The 14,951-nt window shown below is 44.2% G+C and overlaps 1 protein-coding gene across 1 annotated transcript in view; it reads right to left on the bottom strand.

The window, feature by feature from the left end:
• aass (aminoadipate-semialdehyde synthase) overlaps positions 1-14,951 on the bottom strand; it is a gene marked incomplete at its 3' end in the record, with an annotated part of 190,092 nt that overhangs the window by 101,524 nt on the left and 73,617 nt on the right. Inside the window, 3 exon segments of the mRNA XM_037683658.1 lie at positions 1,795-1,941; positions 2,029-2,096; positions 5,238-5,322. Coding sequence (XP_037539586.1) covers positions 1,795-1,941; positions 2,029-2,096; positions 5,238-5,322 — 300 coding nt within the window.

The raw sequence follows: 14,951 nt of genomic DNA, 5'->3' as shown, positions 1-14,951 counted from the left end.
CTCCCCATATGTGAAGTAGGTTGACTGCAGGCACAGTTTCAAGAGTTGACACAGTTGTTCTGTGGAAAGCGTGGTCCTGCTGCTCAGAGTGGTGTCTGACTTTAATTTTAAACTGACCACCTCTACTACATCATCAACAGGAATGCACGTAAAGAGTGATGTGACATCAAAAGAGACCATTGTTTCATCAGTCTTCATGATGACATCCCTCACCTTATCCACAAAGTCCATGGTGTTCTGTATGTGGTGTTCTGAGCTGCCAACTAAAGGGATGAGTACAGACGCCAGATATTTGGAAACATTGTAAGTGACAGAGTTAATCATGCTAACAATAGGTCTTAAAGGTACACCTTGTTTGTGGATTTTAGGTAAACCATACAGACTAGGTGTGGCCTCCCCTGGGTACAGTCTGTGGTACAGAATATCAGGTCTCTCTTGTAAATGAGTCCTCGAGGCTCAATGGGATTTACCTGTATAAATAAAGGTTGATTGATTGATATGGTCAATAGCCTTGTCCTGCTCCAAATTTTTCAGGCAATCTATTAACTCCTTCTTGTAACCACTTCCTAGATCTCTTTTCAGAGGTTCATAAGTGGTTATGAGTATCAGAGAAACTGAGACGTTTATTTTCTAAACATAACGTCCCAGTGGCTTTTAAACCCCAAAATACATTACGGCAAAGACTGGTTCATCCCAAAGATCCAGTCCCCCGGCACAAACAGAGCAATGTTGTGTATGCTGTTCAGTGTCAGGAGGGTGATCAGTCTTACATCGGGGAATCTAAACAGCCACTGGCCAAAAGGATGGCCCAGCACAGAAGATCAACATCATCAGGCCAGGACTCTGATGTCTACACTCATCTCAAGGCCAGTGGTCACTCTTTCAGGGATGAGGATGTTCACATCCTGGACAGAGAGGAACGATGGTTTGAGAGAGGAGTAAAGGAGGCCATCTTTGTGAAAAGAAATCGTCCATCATTAAACAGGGGTGGAGGACTGTGGGTTCAACTGTCCCCCTCTTACAATGCTGTGATTGCTAGTATCACTCAACCCCCTGTGAATAGTAAACAGCCATCAGGTGCTAATGATCCATTGCTAGGCTGATGGTCCTTCTTGAGCATGTGATCAGCTGGTTCTGGTTGTCAGCAGCAAACTGGTTGATCCACTCTGAGAAGGTGCTATTTAAGAGACTGAGCTGAATACAGCACCTCAGACTGAGGAAGTCTCTCGGATGAGAGACGAAACGTTTCTACATTTTTTTGCTTTGTTTTGTTTTTTGTCTTTTTTGTTTTCTTGTTTTTTGAATGTCCAGAGGACCAGATTGAACTTTTTTCGATTTTTCTACCTGGATTATTGAGCATGTATCAGGATACTATAAACATATTAATCTATAAACCTAATGCGCACCACAGCTGGTGGTGGTGTGGGGTGGTCGACCCTCCCACTGTTTTTTAGTTTAGTTTTTGACGTGCTGCACGTTTCTTTCACTTTTGCAGCTTAATAATAATAACGAATAGTTTTGGTTTTCCTGTGACTTATTTGCAGTATGATAAATGATAGGAGCATAATATACTCTCCCAATGTTTTGTTGGTCTTTTTTTGTAAATAATAAATTACGCTTTTTTGCGGTTTTATTTTATTTATTTATTTTTTTTCATCTTTAGATCCTATGATGTCATCAACTACTCGAGTTCTACTGTAGTTTTATTATGTTAATGTTGTGTTTAAAAATTATGTAGTCGTTCAACCCCTAGTACATGGTATTGTTTGTGTCTACAGTTGGACCTTTGTGTACCTTGGAGACATTTCCTGTTCCGGTGAAACAGAATGTGACGGGACCGATGGATTTGGGCATGAGCCCTATAGAAATCTCATATCCACAATCCCTCACTGCTTGGATGGCCTGGCTGACGTTCCTGTAGTTATGTGCCATGCCAATATGCTACAAACAGAAAAGATTAAATATTAAAATACTTTTGAGGTGTACTTTTTAGGGCAAGGTATTTGTGTATTGATTGAGTTGACTTACCATGAAGGGAGTGTGATGGCCGAGAGCCAAGAAGCGGAGCCCCAATCCATGCAGACTGTTGATCATTCCTGTAAAAAAACAAGACAAACACTCTACAATGTTTAACTTTTATCAAAAATTTACTTTTCAGTTTTTTTTCTCCATTATATTCCATTAACTCTTCTTCTGCACCAGTTTCCCTATGTCCATATACTCTGTGGACTTCACGTCTGCCTTCAATATCATGATCCCCCAAACCCTGATGGACAAACTCCTGACACTAGGACTAAGCCCTTCAGGTCCTAGACTAGTCAAGTCAAGTCACCTTTATTTATAGAGCACATTTAAAACAGGACCTGTTATCAAAGTGCTTAACAACAACAACAATCAATGAGTAAATTAAAGAGAAAAATATATAAACATATATATACAATACACTAATAATAATAACTGAAGAATTAATAAAAAGCATTTAAAACATAGTGTCACAGATTAAAAAAACACTAGATCAATTTACACTGTATGAAATGTCTGAGAGAACATATGAGTTTTCAGCAGGGATTTGAAGTGAGGAAGGGAGGTGGCCTGCCTGATGCTGGGGGGCAGGTTGTTCCAGAGTTTGGGGCCCATGACTGAAAAAGCCCAATCTCCTCTGAGCTTCTTGTTTTAGGAACAGCCAAAAGCAGCTGATCTGATGATCTCAGGGCCCGAGAGGGAACGTAAGGTTCCAGAAGCTCAGAGAGGTAAAGGGGTGCGAGGCCATTTAGGCATTTGAAGGTCAACAGAAGAATTTTAAAGACTATCCTCGTAGGAACAGGGAGCCAGTGAAGGGAGGACAGAACTGGAGGAATATGTTCAGACCTACGAGTTCCGGTTAAAAGCCGAGCAGCAGCATTCTGGACAAGCTGAAGACGTGAGATGGAGGCCTGGCTGATCCCAGCATACAGTGCGTTACAATAGTCCAATCGGGTCGTGACAAAGGCGTGGACAAGTTTCTCAAGGTCGGGTCTGGACAACACTGGCTTGAGCTTAGCTACCTGTCTGAGTTGGAAGAAGCTTTTCTGCAGAACAGAGTTTGTCAAACTTGAAGTCGGAGTCTAAAACCATCCCGAGATTTTTTACCAGACTGCGTAAGATATGGCTGAAGAGAGTCCAGGTTGACAGGATCAGTGGCGGCAGTTGAGCTACGGCTAAAGACAATGACTTCAGTCTTCTCATTGTTAAAACTTAAGAAATTTGAAGCCATCCAGGCCTTAATGTCGTCCAGACATTTTAACAGAGGGTGAATGGAGCAAACACTTGCTGGTTTCACAAGCAGGTAGATCTGGCAGTCATCAGCATAGCAATGGAATGAAAGACCATGTTTCCTCAGGACTACTTAAAAGATAGGTCACAGTCAGTGAGGATCCACAACTTCTCCTCCACCACCATAACCCTCAGCACTGGCTCCCCTCAGGGATGTGTGCTGAGCCCTCTCCTGTTTACTCTGCTCATGTATGATTGTGCAGCTACCCATGGGATGAATCGTAAACAACAATGAGTCCAGCTACAGGCAGGAGGTGGAACACCTGGAGAGCTGGTGCAGGAAGAATAACCTTCACATCAATGTGAAGAAGATGAAGAAGATGGTCGTGGACTTTAGACGGAACAAACACACTTACCTCCCACCCCCTGCATATAGGAGGATCTGCAGTGGAAGTGATCTCCAGCTACAAGTACTTGGGTGTGCACCTGAACGACAAACTCAGCTGGGGCAACAGCACTACTAGCCTGATCAAGAAAGTTCATCAGAGACTCTTACTTCTTCAGGTGGCTGAGACAAGCTGGACTAGGAAGCTTAGTCTTCACCTCCTTCTACAGGTGTGCAGTGGAGAGCATCCTGTGCTCCAGCATCCACGTGTGGCATGGAGGCTGCACAACTGAAGAAAGAAAACCATTGCAGAGTGGTGAAGTTGCACAAAAGACTGGTGGAGTCAGTCACCCCACCATCTCAGACGTCTACACCTCCAGATGCAGGAAGAGGGCCACCTGCATCATGAAGGACCCCACTCAACCAGCACACAAACTTTTTGCCCTGCTCCCCTCAGGCAAAAGGTTGAGGAAGATTAAGTGTAGAACCACTAGGCTGAGGAACAGCTTCTACCCTGAAGCTGTTACTCATGAATCCTTATTCAGGATTATCACACTGTGGAAAAAAAATCACTAACGCCACTTGGTTGTTGATATGTGCTGCTGACTATCCATGATGCTGATCTCATGCTGCTGATTTATTTCATGCTGCTGTAGTCATTCGTATTCATCTGCTCACACAGACTCATGTTCGTGCTGCTGTTGTTCGGGCGTATTGTTTTTGAACTATTACGTGTTTAGCGTATTCTTAGTTTAGCACATTTCTTAGTTCATATCTTAGATCTTAATACTATTTTTCGTTTACAATTTACTTTTGTTGGATGTAACTGGGACCCGGTGTACACAATTTCATTCCACCTCATGTACCACATGTGATGCGAATGACAGTAAACAACCTTAACTTTGAGCTTGATCAGATAAGTTTATTATGTCCTGATGCTCAGAGGATGGAAGACTGTAGACTAGTTTTCCTTTACAGTCAGGTGAAATGTACTGACAGTGTCAAGAATGGTTCAAAATAGCGTTCAATAAAAAAACAACAGGACTTTATTTGTAACAGAAGACGTTTCGCTCCTCATCCAAGGAGCTTACTCAATTCAAAGAGCAGTGAGTGAGGGATTCAGGTTATAAGGCTGAGTGAGATAAGACACACACACATATGTAGATTGGCAATTCACACCTAAACACCTTAACAGTAAGAGTCTTTTGTTCCTCTAATTCACAGACGAGGCCCCTCTGTTCCCGTCAGGTGTGAAAACCGGCTGGGAATCTGTCTTAAAGTTGCATTATATGTTTTAGATAGTGAAAATCTGAGGCCTCTTCCTCTGTTAAGAGACGGCTTTTCTCTTTGTCCAGTTGTTTTTGTATTGAACGCTTTTTTGAATTCATCATGTCCTGGATGACTGAGAATCTTCATCAGCATGAGTCAAGAATGGTTGTTTTAATTGATTTAGCAGCTGTGGTCATATCCCAGTCTGGTAAATGTGGTTTCCAGTAAATGATCTACCCTTTGATGTTTGCTGGTACAACAGCGTCAGAACAACTACCGTACTCTTCAGAACTAATGAAGAATACTAATGGAATAATCTATGATCACGTACCTGCAACACCTGCCCACTGACCAAACGCCACGATTCGATAACCATTAGCATCAACCATCTTCTCATAGTCAATCAGACGAACCTCCTGAAAACACAACAAGAAAATCATTGAAAAATACATTTTAAGGAATTAAAAGGGAGACCTAAATTTGGACTTGGAGCTTTTCCCTTACTTTGAGTTTACCAGCAAGAGGAATGACTTTCTCCCAGCTCCTCTAAATTAAATTCAAAGATACATTATTAATCCATCCATCCATCCATCCATTTTCTTCCGCTTATCCGGGTTCGGGTCGCAGGAGGTAACAGCCTAAGTAGGGAGGCCTAGATTTCCCTCTCCCCAGCCACTTGGGCCATCTCCTCCAGGTGACTCCCAAGGCGTTTCCAGGCCAGCCGAGAAACATGCCGTAGTCCCTCCAGTGTGTCCTGGGTCTTCCTCTGGGTCTCCTCTCAGTGGGACATATCTGGAACACTTCACCAGGGAGGCGTCCAGGTGGCATCCTAACCAGATGCCAGAGCCACCTCAACTGGCTCCTCTCAACATGAAGAAGCAGCGGCTCTTCTCCGAGTCCCTCCCAGATGACCGAGCTTCTCACCCTATCTCTAAGGGAGAGCCCAGATCCTCTGCAGAGAAAACTCATTTCAGCCACTTGTACCTGTGATCTTGTTCTTTCGGTCACAACCCAAAGGGAGACAACCCAACCCAAAGAGGGTAGGAATGTAGATAGACCGATAAACCGAGAGCTTTGCCTTTTGACTCAGCTCTTTCTTCACGACAGACTGGTACAGTGCCCGCTTCACTGCAGATGCCGCAACTATCCGCCTATCCATCTCTCGCTCCATTTTTCCCTCATTCGTGAACCAAGACCCCGAGATACTTAAACTCCTCCACTTGGGGCAGGACCTCCTTCCTGACCCAGAGAAAGCACTCTACCCTTTTCCAGCTCACGACCATGGCCTCAGAATTTTTTCATTCAACCTTTACTTAGATAGGTTTGGAAGCAATGATCTTAATTAATCTAACAATTTTCAGTCAGGTCATCTGGACGGTTTCTTTTTTTGCTGAAACATTTCACCTTCCATCCAAAAGGCTTCATCAGTCAAGGAAACACACAACACAAAACTGATTCTTCCCTCAAACAGCTTACTCCAAACTGGAACAAACCAGTTATGTTGGTGCTAAGATGGTGTCTTTGGCACACCCCCTCCTCTGTTGCCGGCCCTCTTCCACGATGGCAGTCATGTCAAACTGGTTCAAAACCAAAAAAGTCAATGCTCCTGTTTGGGGGAAGAATCAGTTTTGTGCTGTGTGCTTTCTTGACTGATGAAGCCTTCCGGATGGAAGGTGAAATGTTTCAGCAAAAAAAGAAACCGTCCAGATGACCTGACTGACAATTGTTGGATTGTATACCTGGATTATTGAGCATGGACTTTTATGATATTTATTATTCCACTCCATTTTATTAATCCTTTAATTAATCCTCTTGTTAATGAGTCCCCAAGGTTCAATGGGATTAGTCTTTCTAAATAAAGGTTGAATGAATGAAAAATCCAAAGGTAAAATAAATGTTGTAGCTCATAACCCTGGTTTCATAAAAGAGTTGTTCTACATGCTGATGGCTGTGAGCAGGAAGGATCCCCGCAGCGGTCCGTCCAACAGATCTGAAGAATATAGACACAGGTATCAATCTGTCTATCTGGACAGGGTGGATCTTTTGGTCCTCCTGGGCAGATGCCAGCCATAATTCCTTCTCGAGCAATGATCACTCCTCCCCGCAGCTTGTTGAGCTCCTCATCATTGCAGACAAAGAGCTGCAGGTGTTGGGGGATAATCAAATCCTCCCGTTGTCATGAGCTGTGTTTCCTACCAGCTCCAGGATCTTGGCGGTCAGGTACTGGAGCACCTCTGCCAGGTAGATGGGAATGCATCCACGATGCCTCCTTTACAATTCATTTGGGATTTGGGGCTGTAGTTAAGGTATTATTTGAACTTTTTGAGATGTTAATCAGCTGCTCCCTGTTGTTAAAAACACCTTGTTGTCATGGTTACGCATCATAACAAATGTCCAAGAGTAAAGAGGTTTCAGTAAAAATCCTTCCAGCTGCACAGCATGTGATACCAGAGGAAGTAATCATCCAAAAAGAGATTTGCATCCAGAAAAAGAGGAATTAAAGTTTTCTAAAGCAATATCTCAGAATCAAAGTAAAGAGCTTCTCCAAAATGCAGCCCCCTGGAGCGAAGCAATTCTAGAACATAAATGAAGCCAGAGGCATGATAAATTAATCGGGGAGTACTTTTCCCTTTTTACTACACAAGCATGTTGTCATATTAAAGCAAACTACCAAACAATTTGCATTTTATGACTATCACAGAAAATAAAGACAGCAGTTGTACTCGTCAGTATAAATGAGGCAGATTTTTATTTAATTTCATATGAGGTGGTGGTAGGCAGGAAAATAAAGTGCCAGGCTTAGAATTCAGTGTTGCATGCCATGCACACAGAAACAGGCCAGATTCCAAAAACAGTCTTGTTGGTCGCAAGCTAAGAATTCAGTGAGACTGCACCTGAAAATGTACATATTCTCTGGTCTCCAACACTCAGTCAGGTGAGCTCCTGCTCAGGTGTAATGAACCACATCAAAGATGAACACTTCTGTGGACTCGGAAATCTCTGGATCTTTACCTTCAACACATGAAGCCCCTTCTGCAGCTGCAGTCAACACCTGCAAAGTCTTTGTTATGTAAGATTACAGTAAATTAAATTAGCTACTGATTACCAACATGTTCCATTTAAAAACGTGTCACAAACTGAAGATGCAATTTACACTTAAAAATAGATTTCTGTTTAATAACTTCATATAAATCTAATTCCTAAAACAACCAGCAGTGCAACATGCCCTGGTGCTGCTCAACGAGGTTCAGTCAGGTCCTCAGGAACAAAGACCCCTGAGAAAGAAACAAGATGAACATGTGCATGTGCTTGATGGAAAGAAATGTTGGTTTGAGAGAGGAGTGAAGGAAGCCATCTTTGTGAAGAGAACCCATCCATCATTAAATGGGGCGGAGCCTCCATGTCCAACTGCCTCCCTCTCAGAAAGCTTTTATTGTGAGTAATAACAGACCCTAGGGCTGGACGATATGACCAAAACTTATATCACGATATATTTCTTAATTTTGGTCGATAACGATATAATTCGATATTGACATAAACAATATAAAAGCCTTGGAAAAACTGTATAAACTGTACAAATAAATTAATGTTCACCTTTTATTTATATTTAGCCTTCAAAAAATGTAACTCTCAACATTGTCAATATTAATAGTTTTAACTTTAAACTGCATAACCAAACAACACATGCAGTAAATTTCTGAGTTCGCTGCTTGTGTTTCTCTTTTGATACAGCTCGGGGTGTTGTTTCAGAGACACCTCAGCTCAAACTTTTATTCTTGACTCTCCGTCACATTTTGCAGCACACTGACTGAAACCTGCAGTTTATCAGATCTTAGATAGCTGAAACACTTCCACAACGCCAAATTAGTCTTTCCTCTCTTATCAATTACGTCATCTGCTTTTTCTTCGTTTGTGAAAACTTGTTCAGTCACATTCTGACGGTCATGGACACTCATTTTGAAGAGAAAACTTAACGTGCATTGGAGATTTCATCAGAAACTCTACTTCCTCAGAGACGAGCTGGTCTGGGAAGTTCAGTCCTCACCTCCTTCTACAGGTGTGCAGTGGAGAGCATCCTGTGCTCCAGCATCAACGTGTGGCATGGAGGCTGCACAGCTGCAGAAAGAAAAGCTTTGCAGAGAGTGGTGAAGGCTGCACAGAAGATGTTGGAGTCAGCCTCCCCACCATCACAGAAATCTACACCTCCAGATGCAGGAAGAGGGCCACCTGCATCATGAAGGACCACACTCACCCAGCACACACACTTTTTGCTCTGCTCCCCTCAGGAAGGAGGTTGATGAGCATTAAGTGTAGAACCACTAGACTGAGGAACAGCTTCTACCCTGAGGCTGTTAGACTCATGAATATCTAACCAAAATAATTACTGTGGAAAAATCACATCATGTTGCTGCTGATCTGTTTCATGTTGCTGCTGATCTGTTTCATGTTGCTGCTGATCGGTTTCAAGTTGCTACTGATCGGTTTCATGTTGCTGCTGATCTGAGGGGCAGAAGAGCCGGAGCGCTCGTGTGTCTCCGGAGGCGCGGTACACGCACGCCTTTACCTGGAATATTTCTCTCCAACGTCCGTTCCCTCTACAACAAAATGGACGAGACAGCGCTGCTGATGAGAAGGAACAGCGATTTTCCTCCTCCTGTGTGCTGTGCTTCACGGAGACATGGCTCAACGAGAAGACCCCGGACTCCGCGCTCCATCTCGAGGGTTTCCAGCTCCTCCGCTCTGACAGACAGCAAGAACTTTCCGGAGGAAAGAAAAAAGGCGGAGGAGACTCTTTTTTTATCAACAACGCCTAGTGCTCCGACAAGACAGTGATCTCCCTGCACTGCTCTCCTTCTCTGGAATATCTCTTCATAAACTGCAAACCGTTCTACTCTCCACGTGAGTTAACTTAATTTATTCTGGCCGCGGTTTAGATACCACCGTGCACGGATGTGCACGAGGCTGAGCGCGCGCTCGCGGACCAGATTACGAGTGTAGAGCGGACTTTTCCGGACTCTCTTGTTATAATCCTTGGAGATTTTAACAAAGCAAACCTCAGGCATGAACTACCTAAATATAAACAGTTTATTAAATGCCCGACCAGAGAAGGAAACACGCTGGATCACTGTTACACCACAGTGAGCGGTGCTTATCGTGCTGTGCCTCGTGCTGCCCTGGGTCTCTCAGATCATGAGATGATTCACCTCATACCTGCATACAGACAGAGACTGAAGCTCTCAAAACCTGTGGTAAGGACATCCAAAAAGTGGACCAGTGAAGCTGTGGAGGAGCTACGCACGTTTGGACACCACAGACTGGGACCTGTTCAGGACTTCTACAGACAGTCTAGACAAATACACAAACACTGTGACGTCATATATACATTTCTGTGAGAACAGCATCATCCCATCATGCTCCAGAGTCATTTTCAATAATGATAAAAACTGGTTCACATTGTTGGATTTAATATTTTATACCTTTTTATAATTCCTATCAAGCACTCAAATGTCATGTCATATAAAGTGTGTGTGTGTCTTTCTTCCAAGGTTGAACTATGTTTATAGAAAGTGTTTGCTAATTCTAACTAGTTGACCTTTAAATATAATCTCATAGTAGCTAAAGATAATTTTACAAGTTCACATTTGATAAATTACGAGCAATCAAATCAGGCCAGAGAGCAGACTGATTAACATAAATAAAGCTAGAACAGCTCTTTAATTTAGACAGTATAGTTTGACTAAGTAAAATCAAATTAAGAGTATAACCATGATAACACCCAGGAGATAGGTAATAATTAATAGTATTAATTATTACGCATAAACAATTTAGACACGAATCATTTTATATCCCTAAAGTATAATAGCAAGTTAAACTTTAAACAAAAGCCGAACCAAAACTTATCTGAAATATAGACGTAACGTCCTTGAGGGGGCGGGCTACGTCGTAACCATAGCGACAGAAGCTGAACCAATCAGGAAGCTAGCCTTCTCAAACGGGGATAAAAGGCCGGGAATGACGCACGCGCACTGAGCATTTTCAGAGAGGCACGCACGAGGCGGTTTGTTCTTAATGCTCCATTTATATGCATATATCTTATTAATGTAACTGTTTGTCTCTGAATATCTGTAACCCATGTTGTGTCAAATAAATCTTTTATACGAAGGGCGACGCCTCCGCCGTTTTGAACACGACGTGGTATTCTATCCACAACAACATCCAAACTAAGACAGCTTCGTCAGCAGAAGGAGGCTGCTTTCAGAGAGGGGGACAGAGACAACTACAGACATGCGAAGTATGGATTTAGCAGGGAGGTGTCGAAGGCTAAATCCAGGTACAACACACGGCTGGAACAACAGTTCTCTGCAAACGACTCTGCCTCTGTCTGGAGGGGGCTGAAAGAGATAATTACAAGCCCAGAGCACCTCATTCTACAGACAATCTCAAACTGGCAAACGATCTGAATGACTTCTATTCACGCTTTGATGTCATGGACTCACATTCTTCCATCCTCCACACCAACCCCAGCTCAACTGGTTTAAGCACTTGGGACTGCCCTCGACAACCCCTTGCTATCTCTGTACAAGAGGATGAAGTAAGGAGGCTTTTTAAAAGGCTGAACACACATAAGGCTGAAGGCCCAGATCTTGTGTCACCCTCCATGCTGAGACATTGTGCTGGAGAGTTGGCTTAGGTCTTCACCTCTTCTCTGGAGTCATGACACGTCCCAGCCTTTTTCAAGTCCTCCATCATCGTCCCTGTCCCCAAGAAGCCACGTGTCACAGGACTAAATGACTACAGACCTGTGGCTCTCACGTCTGTAGTCATGAAAACCTTTGAACGTTTGGTTTCATCTCACCTCAAGTCCATCACCAACCCCTTCCTGGACCCCCTGTAGTTTGCCTACAGGGCCAACAGGTCTGTAGATGACGCAATAAACCTGGCTCTTCACTTCATCCTGCAGCACCTGGACTCGCCAGGAACCTATGCCAGGATCCTGTTCGTGGACTTCAGCTCTGCATTTAACACCATCCTCCCTGCTCTGCTCCAAGACAAGCTCTCCCTGCTCAATGTACCTGACTCCACCTGCAGGTGGATCACAGACTTCCTGACAGACCGGAGTCAGTGCGTGCGGCTGGGGAGAGCTGTCTCGGACACTCAGACTGTAAGCACAGGATCTCCACAGGGCTGTGTGCTTTCCCTCCTGCTTTTCTCCATGTACACCAACTGCTGCACCTCCAGCCATGACTCTGTGAAACTTATTAAGTTGGCAGATGACACCAACCTCATCAGGCTCATCTCGGACGGTGATGAGTACACATAGTTCACAGTTCACAGAGTCCCACTTCCGGCGAGCTGATGAACGGCAGCTCCCTCCGGCTTCTCTGCAGTCTTTTATCATTAAACTGAAACGTTTTTCTAACCGGACTAAAGTTGGTCCCCCTTCCAACCGAATTTGATGTTCAGTGACCAGAGAGGCGGACGGGACCGTCCAAAAATATATTTTGGTCCAGGACCGGCCGCTCCCAATCCACCGGTCACTCTGAGCGCACCCTGCCGGCCAGGTGACTCCTCAAGCTGGGGAGTCGTTGCACTAAGGTCCAGTGTTTCTCCTCTCTCTCTCTGGACCTCAACGATCTCTCATCTGGACCTTTGTGGTTCTACCTGGTTCCAACAAAAATCGCCGGGTGGTATTTTGCTGGTTTTCTGCTGGACTGGCCCTCGTGGTGTCTTCATTGGTGTGGGGGAAGTGTACCTGTGACCCTCGAACTGGACCAGAACCAAACCGAGGTGGCTGTGGGGGATTTCATCTTCAACAGAGCCGGTCTCAGCTTCAGTGAGCAGCCCGTTACTTTTACCGAAGGACTGTCCACCTCCGTGGAATCGCTGTGTTCACCTGGAGGAGACACTCCGATGCTTTGATGCGCCGCCGGACCGGGCCACAGGACCGGAGCAGAACCGGGCCAGGGACATATTCAGCCTCTTCGTCTCTCGAGTTGTGGAGCGCCGGAGCCGGACTGCAGCAGAACCAGACCGGACCAGTGTCGACTTCAGCCTCAGCCTCTCCGGTCAGTTTTTTTTTTCACCGGGGGTGCCTCTCGTGCTGTCGGGTGCGGAGGTGGCGTGTAGAGAAGCGGAGGAGCAGCGTGAAGGAGCAGGGCTATGTGGTGCTCGAGTGAAGTTCGGAGTTTGCATCGGAGTTGCTGCAGGCCTCCATCAAAACTCACCTGGGTAATAATTAATTTTATTCCGGATCACGCTGTTGTCCCCTATTGACCTGAAACGAGCAGGATCATGCCTTTCACTTCAGGAGGATTTTCTGGCAGCTCGCTCTGCTATTTGCTGCGAATTATCCGTTTCTGTTTCGGCCTGTTGATTCTGGACCCAGCTTCTGTTTCCCATGGGAGCATCCATCCATCTTCACTGGGGGGCCGGAGCCCCCCTCAGCCCAACTCAAACTGCAGTTGGGCCACCTCGTCGGGTTTGTTTGCCCATTTGATCTGTGACGTTTTATGGTCTGAAACTTTTCTGTATCATTCATATTACTGTCACTATTTTCATTTCTCAGATTATCTGGAGTCACTGAATCTTGTTAATACACCTGAATCTGCCCATCACTGCAACTTTCACTGTTTTTAGGTTCTGAATGATCGCGTCTTCAATAATGTTTCTCATGGTTCGATTATGGGGGCAAATTAACACACTGTTAACTCCTGTAATTACATATCAGTCACAAAAAACACAAGAAAATGTCTGACAATAATGTTGTTACTGCTCTCATGGATTCAGCCCAACCCTGGACCCCCCACTATTTATATGACACCAAATGACTTTAAGAACGTGTCTGGTCTTCATTTTCTGCATGTAAACGCTCGTAGCCTTCTGAGAAAACTTGATGCCTTGAAAATTCTGGTCAGCTTTTCTGGGACAGATGTTATCTTCATCTCTGAAACCTGGCTCAATGAATCTGTACTAAATATTGACCTGGCAATCAATGGATTTAACATCTACCGCTGTGATCGTCAAAAAAGGGGGGTGGGGGTCGCTGTTTACATCAGAGACTCTTTGGTTGCTAGTCCTGTGTCTTCTAAAACAATTCCAAACCAGTTTGAAGCCTTATCTGTAAACATCACCTTGAATGGAGGCCAGATCTTAACTGTAGTCTGTTGTTACCGCCCACCTTCAGCAACACCTGAGGCTCTGTCTGCCCTGATGGAATTTCTTGGTAATTTAAAATTCAAAGAGATCCGTTTGGCTGGAGACCTCAACATTGATTGGGGTAAGTCGACCCCCCTCTGTGATAAATTCAAGAAATGTTGCCAGTCTCTCAATCTTACCCAATTGATCAACTCTCCCACTAGATTAAACAAAAACCGTCCTGAAAAATCCTCCATCTTAGACCATTTTCTAACTAATATGCCTCACAAATTCCCTGGTACAGGTGTATTCGCTGATATTTTGAGTGATCATTGTGTGACAGCTGCTTTGAGAGATATTAAACTTCCACCTACTAAACCCAGATTAATTAAAAAAAGGGATCTGAAACATTTTTGTGAACAGTCATTCCTGTGGGATCTGTCTCACTTTGACTGGCATCGTATTCTGTTAACTGATTACATGAACTCGGCTTGGAACTATTTTCATAATATCCTGATGCATGCTCAATAATCCAAGTAGAAAAATCTAAAAAAGTTAAATCTGGTCCTCTGGACATTCAAAAAAAACTAAACAAAGCAAAACAACAAAAAATGTAGACTCCCATCACCCTTTGGAGCACAAGTTATGAGTCATCAGGACTCTGTATCACAGAGCAGACAGCGTCCCCACTAGCTCAGGAGCCAGGCAGAAGGAGAAATCCCACACAAGACAGGCTGTAGAGTAATGTGGATATCCTAACTGGGCCTTCCTAAAAGCAGAGAAGAAACCCAAACAGGACTCCAGTCAGCCAACAGGTGAAAAGGAGGAACCCAGACCCAGACCAGTGGTCATTCCATATGTTGAGGGAGTATCAGAGAAACTGAGACGTTTATTTTCTAAACATAACGTC

Source organism: Nematolebias whitei, chromosome 10 (genome assembly GCF_014905685.2).
Source record: "Nematolebias whitei isolate Nwh7 chromosome 10, NemWhi1, whole genome shotgun sequence".
NCBI lineage: Eukaryota > Metazoa > Chordata > Actinopteri > Cyprinodontiformes > Rivulidae > Nematolebias > Nematolebias whitei.
Note: the sequence above shows the minus strand (reverse complement) of the source record. Positions and strands in the feature narration are given on the sequence as shown.